Source organism: Monodon monoceros, unplaced genomic scaffold (genome assembly GCF_005190385.1).
Source record: "Monodon monoceros isolate NGI ecotype Baffin Bay Population unplaced genomic scaffold, NGI_Narwhal_1 Super_Scaffold_10, whole genome shotgun sequence".
Classification (NCBI taxonomy): domain Eukaryota; kingdom Metazoa; phylum Chordata; class Mammalia; order Artiodactyla; family Monodontidae; genus Monodon; species Monodon monoceros.
This window is the reverse complement of record NW_021703766.1, coordinates 21,033,607-21,053,182: the sequence shown is the minus strand read 5'-3', so window position 1 is coordinate 21,053,182 and position 19,576 is coordinate 21,033,607. Positions and strand designations below refer to the sequence as shown.

At 42.8% G+C, this 19,576-nt stretch overlaps 1 protein-coding gene and 1 long non-coding RNA gene across 4 annotated transcripts in view; one reads left to right on the top strand and one right to left on the bottom strand.

The window, feature by feature from the left end:
- Positions 1 to 6,662, top strand: part of LOC114904280 — a 139,907-nt gene extending 133,245 nt beyond the window's left edge. The window contains exon 3 of the long non-coding RNA XR_003795919.1: positions 6,548 to 6,662. This is a non-coding gene — a long non-coding RNA (uncharacterized LOC114904280). The remainder of the gene's footprint in view (positions 1 to 6,547) is intronic.
- Positions 1 to 19,576, bottom strand: part of CDH11 (cadherin 11) — a 141,819-nt gene that overhangs the window by 46,260 nt on the left and 75,983 nt on the right. For 2 of the 3 annotated variants that reach the window (XM_029237952.1, XM_029237962.1), the window contains one exon: positions 99 to 496. In XM_029237952.1, coding sequence (XP_029093785.1) covers positions 99 to 326 — 228 coding nt within the window. In that variant the 5' untranslated portion in view covers positions 327 to 496. Of the gene's footprint in view, positions 1 to 98; positions 497 to 3,113; positions 3,166 to 19,576 lie in introns of those variants that run through there. The other variant, XM_029237972.1, reaches the window with a different exon arrangement.

The following is a 19,576-nucleotide window of genomic DNA, read 5'->3' as shown; positions in this document are numbered from 1 at the left end:
ACCATTATTATTTCCCCTCCTATATTTTTGTTTTGACCATACCCTAGTACAGGGATGGTGGAGAGTGAGAAATAAATGTGGAGTGACAGCAACCTTACCCTGCCCACGAGCACGGGGTCAGGCCCGGTGTACTCCTCTATCACGAAGAACTGGTTCCAGACCCAGCCTCTCTTGGAGCGCTGCAGCACCTGGCCCTCCTTGCCCTTCTCGTGGTGCCCGTGGAACGAGGGTCGCAGGTGGCTCCTACGCTCCGTGGCGAAGGCCTGGCTATGGCACAGCATGCCCAGGCACACCAGGGCGGCTTGTAAACAGTAGTTCTCCTTCATTTTTGGTTACGTGGTAGGCACAGGAGAATGCGGCTGTCACCCCTTCCAGCGACTGTGCTGCAGCCTGGCCACTGGTGGCCTCCCACGCGTCACGCCGAGCTCTCTCGGACTGGAATGTTTCTCCTCGCTGAGCACATCACGTCAGGGCTGCCCACTTCCCCGGTCGGCCTCTGCAGGCAGAAAGAAAGGTCAGACTAGTCGCAGGCTCCATCCCCACTTCATTTCAATTCCATTCTGTAAACACTGACCCACTTTGGACCCTGTTAGGGCTTTGCTCTGGGTACTGAGGACGCAGAAGCCAGTGAGAAACAGTCCCTGCTCTCTGGCTGTTTACCACGCGGTGGGTAAGATAAACACATACACGAAGAAACCCCTCAAGGTCTATATGAGGATAAAACGTGTGCGCTGTGGAATCCTGCTGCCCAGGTCTGAGTGTCAGTTTTACTAGCTCTGGGTTTGGGGTAAGCCGACACTGAGCTTAGCTTGCTCATTTATGAAATGGGCTCGCAAATCGAACTCACTGCAAGATCTACACAGGGATACACGAGTAATACCCCTAAACAAGGCCTGCTATACAGTAAACGCTTCATATTTATCTGTTATTATTATGATCATAACTGTGCTTGGGTACGTTTTTGTAATAGGGAAACTTAGGGCATTATGGGTGGCCAGGAGAGGAACACATAATTGATGGGGGTTGAGGATGGAGATGGCAGAGAGTGGGGACCGTTAAGGAGGACTTCCTGGAGGATGGGATGGATGGGCACAACCATCAGATGAGTTACTGTGATAAGAAGGGAATGGATGGGATGTCCAGATAGAAGGAACAGCATGCCCCAAAGCCCAGAGCTGGTCACAAGCATAGCACGTCCCAAGACTGTTCGGCTTACTGGATGGTATAAGAAAGGAGGAAGCCATCGATGAATCCTTCTAGATATGGGAGGTCGGGGCAGACCCTAAGATGGTCACTGATGGCCACTAAAACATTTGTCAGTGAAATAATGGGTCAAATTCTCATTGTTGGATCAATATAGTGTCAATTCAGTAAGCAAGATTTGCTCTTGTCGGGTCCAGTGTCCACTCAAGAACCTGAAGATCCTACCTTAACCTGACAGTCTTTCCAAGGATACTTTATAAGCTCTCTCCAACAAGGAAAAGCAAAATAAAACAGAATCCCCACCAGCTGGTCCAAAGGTCTTGTTCCTGGCACCCAGCCATGACTCAGCTACTCATCGATAGTAAAGATGAGCTGCTAACGCCTTGCCATGCCTCTTGTGGTTTCTCACCTACAGTCACTCCAGTCCTCTCTCCAGCACTCTGGTTCTTCTCTCTGGTCCTTAACTCCTGCCTCAGGTTTCTGGACTTCTTCACGGGACTTTGTTTTTCTGGTGCTGGAAACTTAATTCTCCCCTAAGGAACTTCCAAAGCTCATTCTCCTATCTCAGTATCCTACACCTTCTTCTGGACAGTCATCCTCTCCCCTTGGAGCACCTCTCAGAAACAAGTTGGACCCCTAGTTCCCAGAACCAGACTGTCCTCACTACCACCCCCATCCCCAACGGGAGGGACTCTCAGAAAGTTGCTGGGCATGGAGGATGACACTTCATTTCAACACCAGTGGGTCTAAATGAAATTGGTGAGATTCTTTTTTTTTTAATTGAGAGGTATCGTTGATTTATAATGTTGTGTTAGTTTCAGGTGTATGGCAACGTGATTCAGTTATATGTGTGTGTATATATAGGTCTCTCTCTCTCTCTATATATATATATATATATATATATATTCTTTTTCAGATTCTTTTCCCTTATAGGCTATTACAAAATATTGATTATCGTTCCCTGTGCTATACAGTAGGTCCTTGCTGGTTACATATTTTATATATAGTAGTGTGTATATGTTAATCCCGAACTCCTAATTTATCTCCCCCATCCCATTTCCCCTTTGCTAACTCTAAGTTTGTTTTCTGTGTCTGTGGGTCTATTTCTGTTTTATAAATAAGTTCATTTGTATCATTTTTTTGTAGATTCCACATATAAGCAATATCATATGATGTTTTTCTTTCTCTGTCTGGCTTACTTCACTTAGTATGATAATCTCTAGGTCCATCCATGCTGCTGCATGTTGCTGCAAACGGCATTATTTTGTTCTTTTTTATGGCCGAGTAGTATTCCATTATATATATATATACATAAGCTGCTAATGCCTTTCCATGCCTCTTGTGGTTTCTCACCTACAGTCACTCCAGTCCTCTCTCTAGCACTCTGGTTCTTATATATATATATCTCACATCTTCTTTATTTATTCCTCTGTTGATGGACATTTAGGTTGCTTCCAAGCCTTGGCTATTGTAAATAGTGCTGCAGTGAACGTTGGGGTGCATGTATCTTTTCGAATTATGGTTTTCTTGGGATATATGCCCAGTAGTGGGATTGCGGGATCATATGGTAACTCTATTTTTAGTTTTTTAAGGAATTTCCATACTGTTCTCCATAGTGACTGTACCAGTGAAATTGGTGAGATTCTTGAGTGTTGTAGGAATAAAAACCATCACCTAATTCTTTGCTATATGATTTGGATGAAGTGGTTAGATGGGGGGGAGGGGAATAGGAGAGAGAGAGAATGCATCTTGGCAGAGTGGAATGTACCTAGATTTGGAGGTCAGGTAAACGTGAATTGGAACACCACTTCTATATATTTCAATTAGGGTGGCCTTCGACATGTCAGTCAGGCACTCTTAGCCCCCTCAGTCTCATGTGAACAATAGGGATGACAAGAATTGGTACACACATGCAGGGCTGAAGACAGAGAGGGAACTGGGCACACACTGGATCTCTTCCTCTCTTTCTAGAGCACCACAGTCCAAGCATGCAGCCCTCACTCAGCAGAAGGAAGTGCTCTTGCCCTGCAGGTGGAGATGCCCAGAAGACAGGGGTGAGGTGCTTTCTCGAAGAGAGGAATTGAGGAATAAGAGTTACATGGAGGTACCACAGCCATCTGGCCTTAGAGGTCTCAAAAATAAGGGAACTGGTGGCATTCTAATTTGCTGGCAGAACCCCTTTTCTTCTGAGGCTCTTTGATTTCATCAACCCAGGCCTTTCTCCTCCTTTGTAATATGGCAAAATATTATCTGGGGAGGCCACAGATGTGCATTCATTTCAGGCGCCCATCACTGTCCTCAGGACCATTTTATGATGTTTTATGCAAGTCTCTTTTCAGGGAATAGGGAATTTAGTGTTTGTTGTAGGCCGACTCTGGGATATGTAAATGGCTGTGTGGAAGAGAAAGAAAGATTCAAAAGGCAGTGTCATCACTTAACAGCTTCACCCCGAGACTCAGGCATATCAATACTACATCAAATGCTGTTTCTTACAAGGCAAACTGACTGCATGGAAAGAGCACAGGGAGGGACCAGAAGGAGTTTGATCCTACACTGAGGCAAAGTGAAGCCATAGGAAGATACCTGCATTTAAGTCAAAAAGCCAAACATATGATTAAGAATCTGCCACTTAGCTGGTAGTGGGACCTCCCTCAGCTCCGAGAGTGGTGGCTCTGCCTCACACCCTGTAAAGTGAAGCCACTGGGTGACATTTTCTACAAGTGGTTTCCAGGTTCATGTTCTTGTTTGGAGTTGGGGTGAGATATCTTGGGGGCACTTCTGATTCATACACCATCTCCTTACTATACTGGTTTCCTCTTAATGGTTGGGATGATATCTTATTCACAATTAGATGGCCAATGCCTGAGCTCAAAGCAGGACACCAGTAAAAGCTGAATGTATGATTTGAACCCGATACTTCAAGTTCAAACTTGATATTGCCACCACAGAATCTCAAGAAGAAGAAATAGAAAAGTAAAAGCATATGGTGCAACAAGATCTCTGCCCATTTTACACATGCCAATCAGTAAGTGTTCATTCACACGGTGATAAATTATCCTTGCATATAAACTGTGAGGTGTATTTGAAAGAAAGGGTTTAATTCAAGTTGATATTTCTGCACCTCTTTCTTCTGGTTGCCATTTTGCTGTAAAGCACAATTATTCCTGACACTAAACGTGTTGAAACTAGACGACAGCTTTCTTTTTCCTTTACAGAAGAAAAATTCTAGCGTGATACTAATGAATTTAAGAGTTTCCACATGACCAATAAACAATAAATTTCACCCTTTGTTAAAAAGGTGAAATTATCTATTTTCTTCTGTTGGAGAGAATAGCAAAATCAACTTGCTTTTAAAAGTAATTCCTTGAAACCATTATTTATAAATGCTTATATGGCTGTATGTACTATATAAAGTTATTTTAATGGTTAATCTCAGGTACGTTAAGACGAATTTTAAGACATTTCTAAATTCAATTTCAGAATGAAAATTTACTTAGCAAAAGCTTTTTCTAGCTATTGCTCTAAAAACTTTACAAATAGTAACTCATCCATTAATTTCTATAACAAACTTATGAATAGGTACTGTGAATATTCTTATTTTAAAGGATGGAAACTGAGGCCCGGATAGATTAAGCAACTTGTGCAAAGTTATGCTTCAGATAAATCGTAGTGCTGAATCTGAGCCCATGACGTTTGGCTCTAGAGTCTGTGTCGTTAACCAGTGAGCAATACCAGCTATCACCACTTGTTGGTTTCTGAGATTCATAAGGAGACGATATGGACACTGTGATAAAAACAGTAACCTAGATGCCACATGCAGTAAACCAGTATGAGAACCTAGTGTATACTCATAATATGACTATGATGAAAATGTTAATAACAGTAAACATTTGTCCAGTGTTCTTGTCTGCCTAACATTCAATGAGTTGAGTCATAAATTTTCACAGTAAGTCTGCACAATAGTGTTATTGTTATCCCCATTTTACAGATAAGTAGTCTGAGGCATAGCAAGATTAAGTAACTTGCTCATAGTTACAGAGCCAGCAAGTGGAGGAGCTGAGATATGAACACTGGATGCTTGGTTCCAAGACCTGCATTGTTATCCCCTATGATCCCATGTGATATTGCTTCTCTAAGAGAAGGCTGAAGATCAAATATGGACACATCTCATAAGACATATCATAATAGTCTAATGATGAAAATAATTTAAGTTTTGGTGGCACTCTGGTGGGGGGTAATACTGTAACTAAAATATTAAACCAAACTAGAAAGAGGAAGGTAAAGCATTTTATAGCAATGATCAAAGTGAAGAGGAACAGGAAGTGATTATATCAGTTCATCAACAACACAGTACAACCAGGTCCTTGAACAGCACTAGTACACAAAAGTAAGTCTTTGCTTTTTTATTTTTAAACACCCTGTTTCAGGATTTCTATATGTATAGGTTAAAAAAGATGTGTTCAGAAAGATTATTATTATTTGGAAATGCTTCTAAAATCTAGAGATCTGGTTGATGTATGCAGTGGTACAGAGTCTGCAGGAATCACTCATGAAAATGAACAGGAGACCGCCCTCCTAAGAAGACCTTCACGTTGTTAACAACTAAGGAAATATATCAGTGTTCTAACTGGTTTTAATAAAGACCCCCCAAGGCAGTTCTTGAACAATCCTTCCTTTTAAGCACTTTCTAGCAGTATGCAAGAATGTCTAAGCATTGAGGTTCCACTAAAACAGACAGGAGGACTTTATTTTATGATGGGAGGATATTGCTTGCAAGGAAAAATAAATGTTGTTGAAAGTCACAGGAGTAATAACATGACAGGAAAATGGATTTGCAAAACCACCAGCTCTAAGTGGAAGGCTCGCCCCTCTATCTTGAGAGCAGATAGCCCGTCATAAGCTACTGCGCCTTGAGCATAAAACTCACTGTGTTTGCTTTTGTCTCCGTTAAAGAAAATGACATACGGGTGTTTAAGTATATTTGGACTCGTGCTGGAAATTGTTATCGGGTAGAGAAAAAAAGACGAAAACGCTTAGCAAAAATCAAACGGCTTTGGTTTTTTAGCTTTCTCCTCCCCCACAGAGCTGGAAGGATCAGACAGGCTGACCTGTTCTTTTCATTTCCAGGGAGTTAATTTACAGTTAAAGACAGGTTATCATTACAGGTTATCATTACATTAAGAATATTACCGAGTCCACCATAACTCAAAACCTTATTCTGCAAGTGCAGTGGCCTCTTGTCAGGAGCTCAGGGGCTCTGGTCCCCACTGCAACAAACACAGCTTTGTGACCAATCGGATTCCATTATGCAAATTAATTCAAGCATATTTTATTCCCCGTTCAGATCTCATCACTCAGCACTGAGCTGGTCTCTAGTTTCAAATCCAATCACAGGAATTATGCCACGTCTGTGGAAATCACAGAGAATGGAGAGAGGAAGTATTACAAGAACTAATGAATCACATTTCTTCCCCGATTTCTACGCTTGGAGCAAAGCATAAGCTTGTGGTAAGTCACTTCTGCTCAGGTGCAGAATACACAGCAGAGACTGCCAAGCAGGCATTGTATATGTTACTCCACTCTCTGATACCAAATTCAAATGTTAAAGTAGGTAGCAAAGGGCTTCCCTGGTAGCGCAGTGGTTGAGAGTCCGCCTGCCGATGCAGGGGACACGGGTTCGTGCCCTGGTCCGGGAAGATACCACATGCCGCGGAGCGGCTAGGCCCGTGAGCCATGGCCGCTGAGCCTGCGTGTCCGGAGCCTGTGCTCCGCAATGGGAGAGGCCACAACAGTGAGGGGCCCGCGTACCGCAAAAAAAAAAAAAGTAGGTAGCAAAGAGGGCTCCTTATCAATGACCATGACATGCTTTAAGGGCAAGTGGAATGTTTAAAACTGTTCCATGTACGTTTCATTCTCTGCTTCTAGAGAAATAGAGAACTACAGGAGTGTCAGCTTTGGAAGTGAAAAGATCAGACCATGCCTGGTATTGGGAAGGCCTGGGTCCAAATCCTAGTTCCATCACTTATGGGCTATATAAAATTAGGTAATGATAGTTGAAATTATCCTTGACGAGGTGCTTGATTTTTCTAGTACTCGGCAATATACTCAGGGCTTGATATACACCATTTAACTGTATTTTCTCCACAACTGTATGTAAATATCACCCACAATATCATCTACAAGGAAACTGAGGTTGCGAGTGATGAAGTAAATCACTCAAGGATACACTCTGAAACACGGGCAAGGCTGCAATTCAAATTCAAATTTATGTGACTGCAAAACCCATGCTTTGGCTTTGCCTGGCTCCCAAACACTCAGAGTCCATGTTCCTGATCTTCAACACAAGGACATGGTTTAGACCATCTCCAAGGATGGTCTAAACTCCATGTTGTATTTGACATTGAAAAAAATCTTTGTTAGATGTGAATTTCATTTAAGCATGTACAATCAGCCTTTATATTCTTAGGCTTTTGTGGCCACAGAGTATTCTAGAAATCCATCTTAAGTCCCCAGACCCCAAACATACAGAATCATTCACTGATTATTTATTAATCTTTTCAAGTAATTAAATCATCTTCAAATGACAAGATGACTAAACACAATCTGTGATACGAAGAACTTATTATTTTTGCTCTACTCAATCCTTAAGATAGTCTTTTTCTCACTGTAATATTTTAAAATGTTAATCATTAAGATGAATAAAATATATCATCACATACAGGTAAGGACACTGTCATCAGTATCATCTCGGGCTATGAATACACACCCTATATGAATGTGTGGAAAGAGAGAGATCTTATTTTCCATTTTTCTCCTGCATGAGTGAAAGTACCTGAGGGAAGATTAGGGCAAAAATGGTAATGATAAACAGATGCTCGACATAATGTAACGTCATTTGTGGTATCAAAGTCCTGTACGTAAATCTCTCTTTGTCTCAGAGCAGTGAATGTCTATAAAGCTTTCTTTATTTCCTGGTTCCTTCATTCAGCAGTAACTTTTCACAGTGCCAGACCTGGGTTGGACCCTGGAGGCTGCAATGCCTCTCTGATCTGTAGACTCTACTCAAACAATGGTGAGACAGTTGTCTAAGCAGATAAATGATCGTATGATGTGATAAGTGCAAACAGGACTGGGTAAAAGAACACAGAGGAATCAGTGACCACATCTCTGCAGATGAATTTGTAACATACCACTCCTGCCTTCTGGTACTTGCCTACTCCAGCCCCTTCCAAGCAAATACCTATATTAACAGTCTCCCACATCCAGAGTTTCCACTCTCACCCAGAGCCATGGATGATTGAACCACATATAGTCCAGTGATAACCAAACCATAAGCCAACCCCTGATTTTATCAAACTGTGTAACCTCGTTCAAAATGATAACCTGGGGGGCTTCCCTGGTGGCGCAGTGGTTGAGAGTCTGCCTGCCGATGCAGGGGACACGGGTTCGTGCCCTGGTCCGGGAGGATCCCACATGCTGCGGAGCGGCTGGGCCCGTGAGCCATGGCCGCTGAGCCTGCGTGTCTGGAGCCTGTGCTCCGCAACGGGAGAGGCCACAACAGTGAGAGGCCCGCGTACCGCAAAAAAAAAAAAAAAAAAAAAAAAAAAAAAAGATAACCTGGGTGAATCAGATTCACTGGGAAACTTTAATGAAAGAAAACAGGACCATTTGCCAGTTAGTAAGGGAGCTGAAACAGAAGGTTATGAGGCACCTGGGGGATGGAGTAGCCACAAAGTGACATCTTATGGCCAGTGTTTCAGTGAAATCAAAGTATGAGCAAGTCAGTTAGAAACCAAACAGAAACAAACATGGCCTCTGTCCCTGAGCCATGTAAATGGCAGAGCACATGGCCCTGTTATCTGAAGATCTTGGCAATCAAGGACTTCCTCCAGCTGTTGTCTCCACAGGGCCCAGCCCTACTGATATTCTGTTTCTGAATTTCTATGAGGTTGTTTGCACTGCCCTCCCTATACATCAGATGACAATTAGCCCCTTGTACATGAGCTAACTTGAGTGCTTTCTTTTATCATCAAACAGCAAACCTAGTAAACTATTAATACAATAATCAAGAGGAAAAGTTAGGTGGTTCTTCCCCTGGTCAAGGGTGAAGTACTATAGCTGTGGAGATCCTTTGTTCAGATGTAGAAAATGCCTATTTCTTCTCTAAATTTCCAAGGAATACTGGGCAATAGGGAGAGGTGTAGAACAAAAGTCAAGACACTTGTGTTGTAGCAAAGGTTCTGCCACTAAACAGTTGTGTAATCTTAGAAAAGACAGTCTTCCTTTGGGACTGAGTTTCTCCTTCTATAAAATAGAAGACTGGCAACAGCCTGTTAAGGAGCTGTCTAAAGGAGCCTGTGAGTCTGTGCTGGGCTGAGACACAGCAACTTTCCCTGGATGGAGAGAGATGAAAATTCATTTAGAAGGTCTGGATCCTGCCGCACTGGCAGGGCTGCTCCATGCACAACTCCAGGAGTCCCACTTACATCAGATATAATGTGAATGGGGCCCTCTGGGACTAGGCAATGCAAGACCTGCTAATGTGACAGGTATTAAAACCCAGCATTAGGAATCAGGACTTTACCTGATGGCCAGTGGGAATCCATTAAGTTCTCTGGTCAGGAGACTGATGGAGTCCGAGCTGTCAGGGGTATACAGGATAAACCAACATGAGAAATGGCAGTTCTGACAAAATTGTTGAGAGCATGGGCTCAGGAGTCAGATGGGGTTAGAAGATTACAGCTCAAGAGTTACTACTCACTACGTGTGTGACTCAACCTCTGTAGGTCTCCACACTGCAATACTGAAGATGTGAAGAACACCAGGACCGGTCCTAACGGGGGAGTTCTAAAATGAAACAAGATGGTGCATGAAGAGAGCTCCGTGTAGTACTTGACATGGGCTGGCACACAGCAGGTGATAAAGACGATAAATTAGGAGTTTTGTTCCTTCAACAAGAATACATAAATATGTACTATAAGCCCTGGATGCATGAATATGGCATATAATACACATACAACATGCAGTACGGTGCAAGCCTCACAAAGGTCTCCAGGAGGCTGCCCATTAAGGAGATACAGACAAACCAATATTTATAATAGGGATTGCTAAATGCAATGATACTAATATATGAGTCCAGGGAGACTCCTGGAGTCACTGCAATAGTTCAGGTGAGAGATAGTATGGTTCTGAACTAGAAAAATAAGCCTCGTATGGAGGAAAGAAGGCCTTTCTAGAAATCATGCGATGTGAAGGGCCTTGGGAACTGGACAGATTGAGGATAGAGGATGCGACTCTGCAGCCTGGGGAGAGCGAGAAGACAGTGGTGCTGCTTCTGGCCTCAAAAGAAGACACTGGTTTGGGGATAAAGAGCATGAGTTTGCTTTTAAACATATTAAGCTTGTAAAGCCAATGGACTGATGCTCAAGTGGAAAGCTCAGAGTAAGTCCAGTTCCCAACCTCTTCCAGTGGTAGGTATTGCCAATGTCAGCACTTCTGTTTCAAGTTCGGACATTTTGTTGCATTAATCAATCTTAGAATCTCAGAACTGGGGGAAATCCTAGCTTAGATTTTCCACTATTCGTCCTTCTTCAACAGACAGATGGGAAAACTGAGATACAGAAATGATAAGTAACTTGCAAAATAAAAGACAGCATGAACAAAACCTAAAGACCTCACTGTATAGAGCGAAAATATAGGGGGAGGAACAAGTATCGACAGTGAAAGATAATTTTTATAACATCTACCCTGCCCTTTCCCCTCAAAACCTGGATTAAAAGCAGTCCTCCTTTTCAAACGATTTCTATGAAACGGCCAGTCCAGGTTCAAGAAAGGAACAGACATTCAGAAATAAGGACCTGGGAGGTCTTTAAAGATGATCAGTGGAGAACTGGAAGAGGAAAAGCAATCTACATATTCTTGCTAGAATGTGACATCCTGCAGAGAAACACAAAGTCTGTTTTTTAAAGCATAAACAATAAGAGGAGGAGTTATCCCAGGGTGGCCTTAATAACTGACAAGGGCTTGATGTGGTTTTTTGAAATAATTACTAAGGCGAGGAGAGAGAGTGCCTCCAATCACCACCTCCCAGAGCCTTTAGAATTCTGAGAAGGCCAGCCTGTGACCTCAATCCACTGCGGTCCCCGTGCATCCGTCCAGCTTAATCAGCCACTGAACAGGAGTGAGGAATGGAGAGTCAAGCTGCTTCCAATTATCAGAAGCTTGATTTTTACCCGAGTGTGGGTGGGCTGTTCTGGAGGTCTCTTTCTAATGGACCTCCCCAAACTATGCTATCATGCTAGGAGTAGACTAAACTCTGCCATATTTTAAATGGCTTTTTTTGTATCTTTACATACCCCACAGAGAGTCCCTGCCCCTCCTTGTTTTCAGAAACCAGACACCAACAATAGCTTCATAATGATCGCATTGTGGTTTCAAATAATCCAATCTTTGAAGCCCAATTCTTTCTTTTCAAATGCACTAACATCAGTTATCAAAAGTAAGGGTTTTTTTTTTTGAAAAAAGTTAAGCATAAAAGAAAAGTAATGGGATACAGCAAACTAGTCAAGTGCCTTGTATGTGTGCAGAGCATTTTCTGAAGCATATGCCAAACACTCTCAGACAGGCAGGACTTTCAAAGGCAACGCTAAGTGTCTTTTGTGGCTCTCAGATGATATGGTTCACTTAATTAGATTTTCTATAATCCCAGGTTAATCCTATTGTGAATTACAGACGTGAGTTCACTTGCTTGGCAAAAACATCTACTGCTACAAATGCATTTCTGGAAAGAATACATACCTTACTTATAATTCATTACCAGAGTCATTATCACAAAGAGACCTACTTCATCCTCTCTCTCTGCCAGGAAGAAGGACCATTTCCATTCGTTTGATCACACTGTACTTTTTTTTTTTTTTTTTGTGGTATGCGGGCCTCTCACTGTTGTGGCCTCTCCCGTTGCGGAGCACAGGCTCCCGACGCGCAGGCTCAGCGGCCATGGCTCACGGGCCCAGCCGCTCTGCGGCATGTGGGATCTTCCCGGACCGGGGCACGAACCCGTGTCCCCTGCATCGGCAGGCGGACTCTCAACCACTGCGCCACCTGGGAAGCCCACACTGTCCTTTTAAGCAATTTAATAAGGGCACTTTTAACCCTTCCTTTTCCCTAAGATTTGGGAACATAGCCAAGTTCTCACTGAATTCCTTGCCCCTGACTACAGTGATGTATATGCCGACATGGCCTCTGCCCCTCATAGGGCTTAAAATTTAGACTATAGTGTCTCAAGAACTTTTCTGCATATTAGAATTAAGCAGAGGGGAGCGAGGTTATTTGAAAAATCCCATTGCCAAGGCCTTACTCTAAACCACTTGAAAGCAAAGAAACCAGGATTCAGTATTTTTGAAGTTCCCCGGGTGGTTGCAGTGTACATTCAAGCTGAGAACCACTGATCTAGAGCTATACCCGCCAATATGGTAGCAACCTAGACACATGTAGCTTTTAAAATTTAAATTCATCTAAATTAAATGAAATTTAAAATGTACTTCCTGCACATGCTAGTCCCATTTCAAGTGCTCAATGGTGATTTCAATCATCGAAAAACAACTTCTCTTCTTAGTCAGCGTTGGTCTTGGGCACTAGAACATCCTCAAGTTAAGCAGAAATGTCTGTTCAGGGAATGAAGGTAGACAAAGAACACTGTTCTAGGCATTCAAAACCTGCCATGAACTCATTGCTTACGGCCAATCTTCTAGACCTCAGTTTTCCTATCTGTGAAATAAAGGGCTGGGTAACACAGTGCCTCTCCACATGACATTAGCAGAATGCCTGGAAAAATCAAGGGATAGGACTACAATGGGTGGGGGATGGCTGAACCAACAGGCCCCATACTCCACAGCAAACAGGACACACAGCTAGACTGGGCAAAATGCTTCCTTGAAAAGCAGTTCAGCTGCATTAGAAACAATGAAGGAAAAAAGAAACCACTTCTGAGATCTTGACACCTAACAGACTTGCTGTCTCAATCCAGCAACAGTAAGTAAGTTCCTGCTTCAGTGCCTATAATCTCCTGGTTTAGGGAGGAGGTCCGGGCTCAGGAAACCGTGGGACCACTGACAACCGACAGCTCACTTCACCTCTGTGAATCTGTTTTCTCTTATGAAAAGAAGGGCAAATGATGCATGACCTCCCTGGCTCCCAAGTTAAGTTGAGGGTCGAATAAGATAATGGTTTGGGAAGCTCTTTGTAAAAGCATAATGTGGGCTACACAGGTGAGGGGACGCATGAAGAAATGCTGACAGCAGTGGCAACTTCCATTTCTTTGAGTAATTTTTAAAGTTTTGGCTTTTAACCTTTAGTGGTGTGGATTGTAGATAAATGTAAATGACCTGTTACTGTTACAGAAAGGAGATGTGATTTCACTCCTTTTCTCTGATAAGGTTATAAAATCTGCCAGATGCTACAAATGTACACGGGCATCTTTTGTTTGCCCCAGGACCAGAGGGAATTCTGTAGTGGTGACTTGTGAAGACACTGACCTCCTTGCCTAGAGGATGGTGTGTGTGTTGGGGAGAGGGGGCTGGCTGATTCCAGCAAGGACCCAGACTTGATAGGGATAAAGGCCAGAAGTTTCTCTGCAGAGACTAAGGGGTCTTTCAGTTATCCTTGATATGGGATGAGAATGGAGCAATGATAAGGAGTATGGACAAAGCTGCCAAGTACTTGTCACATGAGAGGGTGGGCTCTCCTGACCGGATGAGTTAGGGGAGGCCATCTTGGCAAATCACTCATTCTCCATTCAGCCTCCTTTTGAAACAGCCCAGTCCATGGGGAAGAGGGGGGTGGCATAACTGTTAGTGAGTTATCATCTACAAACTAGGTTCTGTTTTTTTGAGCACCTACTGTGTGGTAGGCACCTTGCTAGGTGCTAGATACTTTATGTAGATTCTTTATAGCCTCTCTCCCTCCAGCATCTTTGAGAGTTTTGCATTATTGCCTCCTTTGTCCAGATAAGGAAACAAGGGCCAGAGGAACTTCATTTTCAGAGCATTCGGTTTAGTTGGCACCTGAAATGAAATTTGAAGCCATACACGGCCCATTTGGAAGCTCTTATCTTTCCACCTTTGATGATGAACGTCTCTGTAATTGTCCTTTGAAGGTCTTAATTTTTCCTTCTGGGGATGCTCAGAGCTCAGCAGGATCTTATTCCACATCACAACCACTTAATAAATATTAGTAGGATCTCTGCAATTGTTAAATGCTACAAACTAAGGTGAAACATATTCTTTGCTCTCAAGGAACTCAGGTTACTAGCATTTTTAGAGAGTGCGTATTTCCTCCAAGAGTCTTGCAATTAATTCTCCACTTCAAACAAAACCAGTCCCTTAACATTTCCTTAGAGGAATTGCCCCAACCCTTCCCTAGGTGTTCTCCAGCCTGCCCCACTCTTCCAAACAGTCCTTGAAGGAATGAATCGTGATTTCCACACCTCTCTCTCACAACATTTTCCACTTTAGAACAAAATTTTCCTCTATATCCTTCACTGCCTCAGCCTCAGAGAAAGTGCTAATGAGTAATAACATGCAAGTGGTGCAGGGAACTAAAGGAAGGCAGCCAGACAATAAATGTCTTCCAACAATAGGAACCAGCCCAACGTGAGATAGCTCTGTGAGATCTCATGAGCTAATCATCATTGAAAAGATTAGGTATGTAGCTCATGGAAGGAAGGATTATGCCTTGACGGAGGCAAGTCCCACACATCAACGGTTCATCTGAGGGCATCCAAGGTGAGGCCCAGAAGTATTCTCTGACAGGAAGACCACTGGTTGCTTCAATACCCACACTGCAAAGGAGATTCAATCCTGTTTTTAACAGCAAATGGAGAGGCGGTGACAATAACCTTTTTTTTTTTTAACAAAATTACGTAAACAAACAAAAAATATAAATCTTTAATCAGTGTATAGAGCACCAAGGTGACAAAGTACAATGGGATATTTCCCAGGTACGCCATGATGTCTCCCCAGGAGAAGCATGTGCAGCAGGGGATGGGTTCTGCCCTTGCTCTCAAGAATCTTACATCCTTTAATCAAGTACCTCTTTCCAAAAAGATTTTATCAGAAGGGCAGACTTTTGCAATCCATGGTACTGCCGGTAAAGTGGAATGGGCTCTCTAGCATCACCCACTAAGGGGAAGTCCCTTGGACCAGAGTTGCCCCAGTCACACAAGGGGCAGAGGAAGACTGAACAACAAAGTAGTTATTGTATAAGTCATGAACTTTATCATCAAGGACTTACTTAGCCTTCCTGGCAAGACATCCATGACAGAGATGCCCACTCTTGCATCTCAAGGATGGCTGCCCTCAGGGACATAGAAACATGACTTGGTCTCCTCATTCAGTCTCTTCCTGCTTCTGAATACAACCTCTTCACTGGGTATCCCAGGCTGGGACCCTCTGCATCCCCAAGGTCTAAATTCCCATCCTCCATCTTCTATGCATAGACATTTTAAGATCTAAACTCCAGCAACCTAGTAAATCCCACCCAGAACTCACAAGGTCGGGGCGGGTTGGGGAGGGGAGATTCAGAATTTGAAAGCTAGTTGATTTGACAAACATACACATTCAGAAAATACTAACAACCCCAGATTAAGTAGCTCATTAAAATGAAGAGTAAAGATGAACATTCAGAGAGGTCAAAATATACTCAGGATGGCATAGCCACTTCACCCAGAAAGGAAATAGGACCTAGATCTGGAAACAGATGGGTAGAATTTTGGAATGTAGAAGTGGAAGGACAGTACTAAAGCCCCCTTCTTATTCCTCCTCAGAAGCCATGCCCTCCACATCATGAGTTGATGCCTTGTTTCTTGGGAAACCCACTACCTAATCCTCACCATGACTGCTTCTCTGGTGATAAGCCCAGTTGGACTGCCTAGGACTTTGAGGTTGTACCTAGGCCATGCCAGGTTTTTCCCCCTGGGGTCTGCCCCTGACTCTGGCATTTTTACCTACTTCTTGGGGTCTCCCTTCTATCTGGGCAGAGGAGACAGTAAATGATGCTGCCTCCTGCCTGTATCTGCTGTGTAACTCTGGCGATGACTGTACTTCTCCCTCAGATGTATACCCTTTGGACCAACCCAGAGCAAGGGCTCTGGGATTCTGGGATCTTAATATTTTCTACTGCATTAGAGTTATTCTAGCTAACTGCTCCAACCAAACACACACACGTGTGCGCATGCGCGCGCGCGCACACACACACACACACACACACACACACACACACACACACACACACACGCCTGTGTCTCACCTTCCTGCCCTTCCCACTCTGCAGCTGAGATGTCCCAACAGGCCCTATGGCAGAGTCTCTGCACCTTGCTGCTGAATCATGTTTTATCCAGCAGGGAGTGAACTGAACCCTCGGCTGCTACATAAGTTAAATTCTTATTTTATGTCAGTATTTCACCAGCTTGTACACCCTCTTCAACAGATGCCCAGCCTTCAGTTCTTGGGTAACCATTAAGATCTTCCTACAGGAGAGGAAAGATTTAAGTGTTACCCAGGATGCATCCTGGCAACAGGGAATGGCTTTTCAGATTGTATCCAGATTGAAAAGTGACTCTTACCATAAGTGAGTATAGAGTATAGGCTCCTTGACACGAGAGGGGATGGAGGTTTCACTTTGAGAACACTCAGAGTGAAACACCAGTGATATCTAAACCAAAATCCAAAAAATATCTTCCTGGGGTCATAAGAAAAAGCAAGCAGACATTTTGTTGAACATATTTAAAAGAAGCAACGTCTCCTTCAAATCATTACAAGTCACAAACTTGGCACTGAGATTGCACTTTGAGCAGGTAGATGAGAAAAGATACATTTTTTTTTTCCTGCAGAGAGTAATGAACTGTTATACAGCAGGAACTAACACAACATTGTAAAGCAATTATACTTCAATAAAGATGTTAAAAAAAAAAAAGAGTAATGAAGACCTTAAGAGAAGGATGTGATTTTTTTTTTTTCCCAGTGAAGCCATCTTGGAACAAGAAAGCATGATAAAGAGGAGAAATTCAGATTATAGCAGAATAGTGAAAATTCTTTTACTTATAACTGGCTAAAGAATTTTAAGTCAGTTCCTTAGTGAGCATGGAGAATCGGAGTTTATTTTGGAGACAACTAGACATCATGCATACTGGATAAATGGATGGCTTCAGAGTAAACTGCCCATATTCTATTGTATAGCTCTGGTAATCCTCAATACAGTTCCTTTTGCCGATGTCCTACACAACAGAAAACAGCAGCAATTTTTTTAGAGAGAACCTGGCGTCAATGGGCACACACCCGTCATTTGCAGTCAGGCTTGTGGTGTGCTGAACTGATGAAACTATGTTGCAATTACCCTTGGTAAAACTGTTTTAATATGGCTCACTTTTCTTGAGTTGGGTTGCGTGTTGAACCAACTCTTGCTTTGCTAAGATGGGGCAGATTTCTAGGATCACAAACTTGCCAAAAGCCCTTTGTGTTACAGTAGAAAAATTTCCACTCCCAATCATATGATTTAGGAATGAATACTGGTTTGGGGCTCAGAAAGCCTGTGTGTTTCCAACCCTATCATGCCTGGTGTCAAACCTATCAAATCATAGTGGGCAGGTCATTAATTTTAGTGGAAAGCAGGGGTCTAGACTTAGCAAATGAAAGTACAGGACATCCAAAAAAATCTGAGTTTCAAAGAAACAACAGTTATTTTTAGTACAAGTATGTCTTATAAAATTTGGGGGACATATTTATACTAAAACACTTTGTTGTTTATCTGAAATTCAGATTTAACTGGAAGTCCTGTATTTTGTCTGATAAAGTGGAAATATTTGTACAAATAAAGAACTGGACTAGGTAAGCCAATCTTCAAGCTTCAAATTATTTTTATCCTAATTTCCAGAATCAGTTTGTCTTCAAATATCTTCTCTGTGAACTCAGAATTCTCTTGCCTACTTCTTCACAGAAGCAACATCACTGGGCAGAAGAGATCACATTTGGGTAAATGTTGACAGTTTGGGAACTTTTAAAATCAGTGTAACTGAGGTCAGAGAAAACCACGGAAGGATTTTAGATTTCCCAGGAGAAGGTAGAATAGGCCATTGGATATTGACAGGTGACCTATAGTGTAAAAGGCCTAAGGATGAAAGAATTATCTATAGTGCTAATTGATTGAGGAATTTAGGAATAATGAATGTTCTCTTTCATCCTCTGACTTGACACTGGTTCTGAGAAAATAACCAATACCCAAATCTGAGAGTCAGGATCATTCATATTAGGAGCATGTACCATGCTGGATTAGCAGGCAACTTCCAAGGTCATTTCAGAAGGCAGCATTCATGGATCTTTATTCACACACACACACACAAATTAATAAAAATGCATTTGCCAAACGTGCCCTCAGCATGAAGTGGGAACCTGGTGTTAAGCAGAGGGAATAACAAGAGGATGTTGTCATGGTCCTCAAGTCACCGAGTGTCTCATGGTGGTGGCGGCGGGCTGGGCAGCAGCCTGGAAAATTGGGAAACAATGTGGAAGGTGCTTTGATGGGGAAATGAGAGAGCTGAGAGAACTCACAGGAGACTCACATAAATGAGGGCACGAGCACGTGGTTGGTCAGAGAAGACTTAACTTGATAAGCCAGAATTAAGTCTTGAAATATATGAATGAATCAGATGTTCAGGGTCAGACCAGCGGGAACAAACATCTAAGGCATGGAATTAGATGCTGTGTTCGGGTAACAATGGGAATGTGGGACTGTGAAAACACAGGAACTGCTCAAGAAGAGGAAGTGGGTGAGGCAGGAAAGGTAGGCACAAGGCAGACCACAAGCAGAAATAATAAATAATAATTATAATACTGATAGCGTTTACTCTTTGGCCAATGCAGGTGAAGGCAATGCTTGGATTCATACCTGTACTGCAGCATGGAAAGATGGAAAGTCAGCAGCAAGTCAGCTGACCATGCAAAAATAGCCAAATGTCCATCACTGTGGTTCTCCTCTGTCAAAAATAAATGGGTGTCTGCTTCAATTAGTCATTTTTCATCGTTAGATGTGTTAAGACCTTAGAACTCAGAAGCAGCAGAGTGCCTACGACTCAGATTTAAGGTGAGTGTGTTACGGCTGTGGGGGAAAAACAAAACCCCAAACCAACCACATCTGTCCCACCTTCAAGGGTTGGTGGTTGGGGGAAGGGACAGAGAACAAAGGGAGAGGCAGATAATATATTGTATTGCATGCCGGCAATAATTAGACCTTGAGCTAGGAGCGTGAATGGTACTTGAACTCCTTACAGTCTTGTGAGGTAGGGATAATTATTCCTACTTGACAGATGAAACGGAGAATCAAA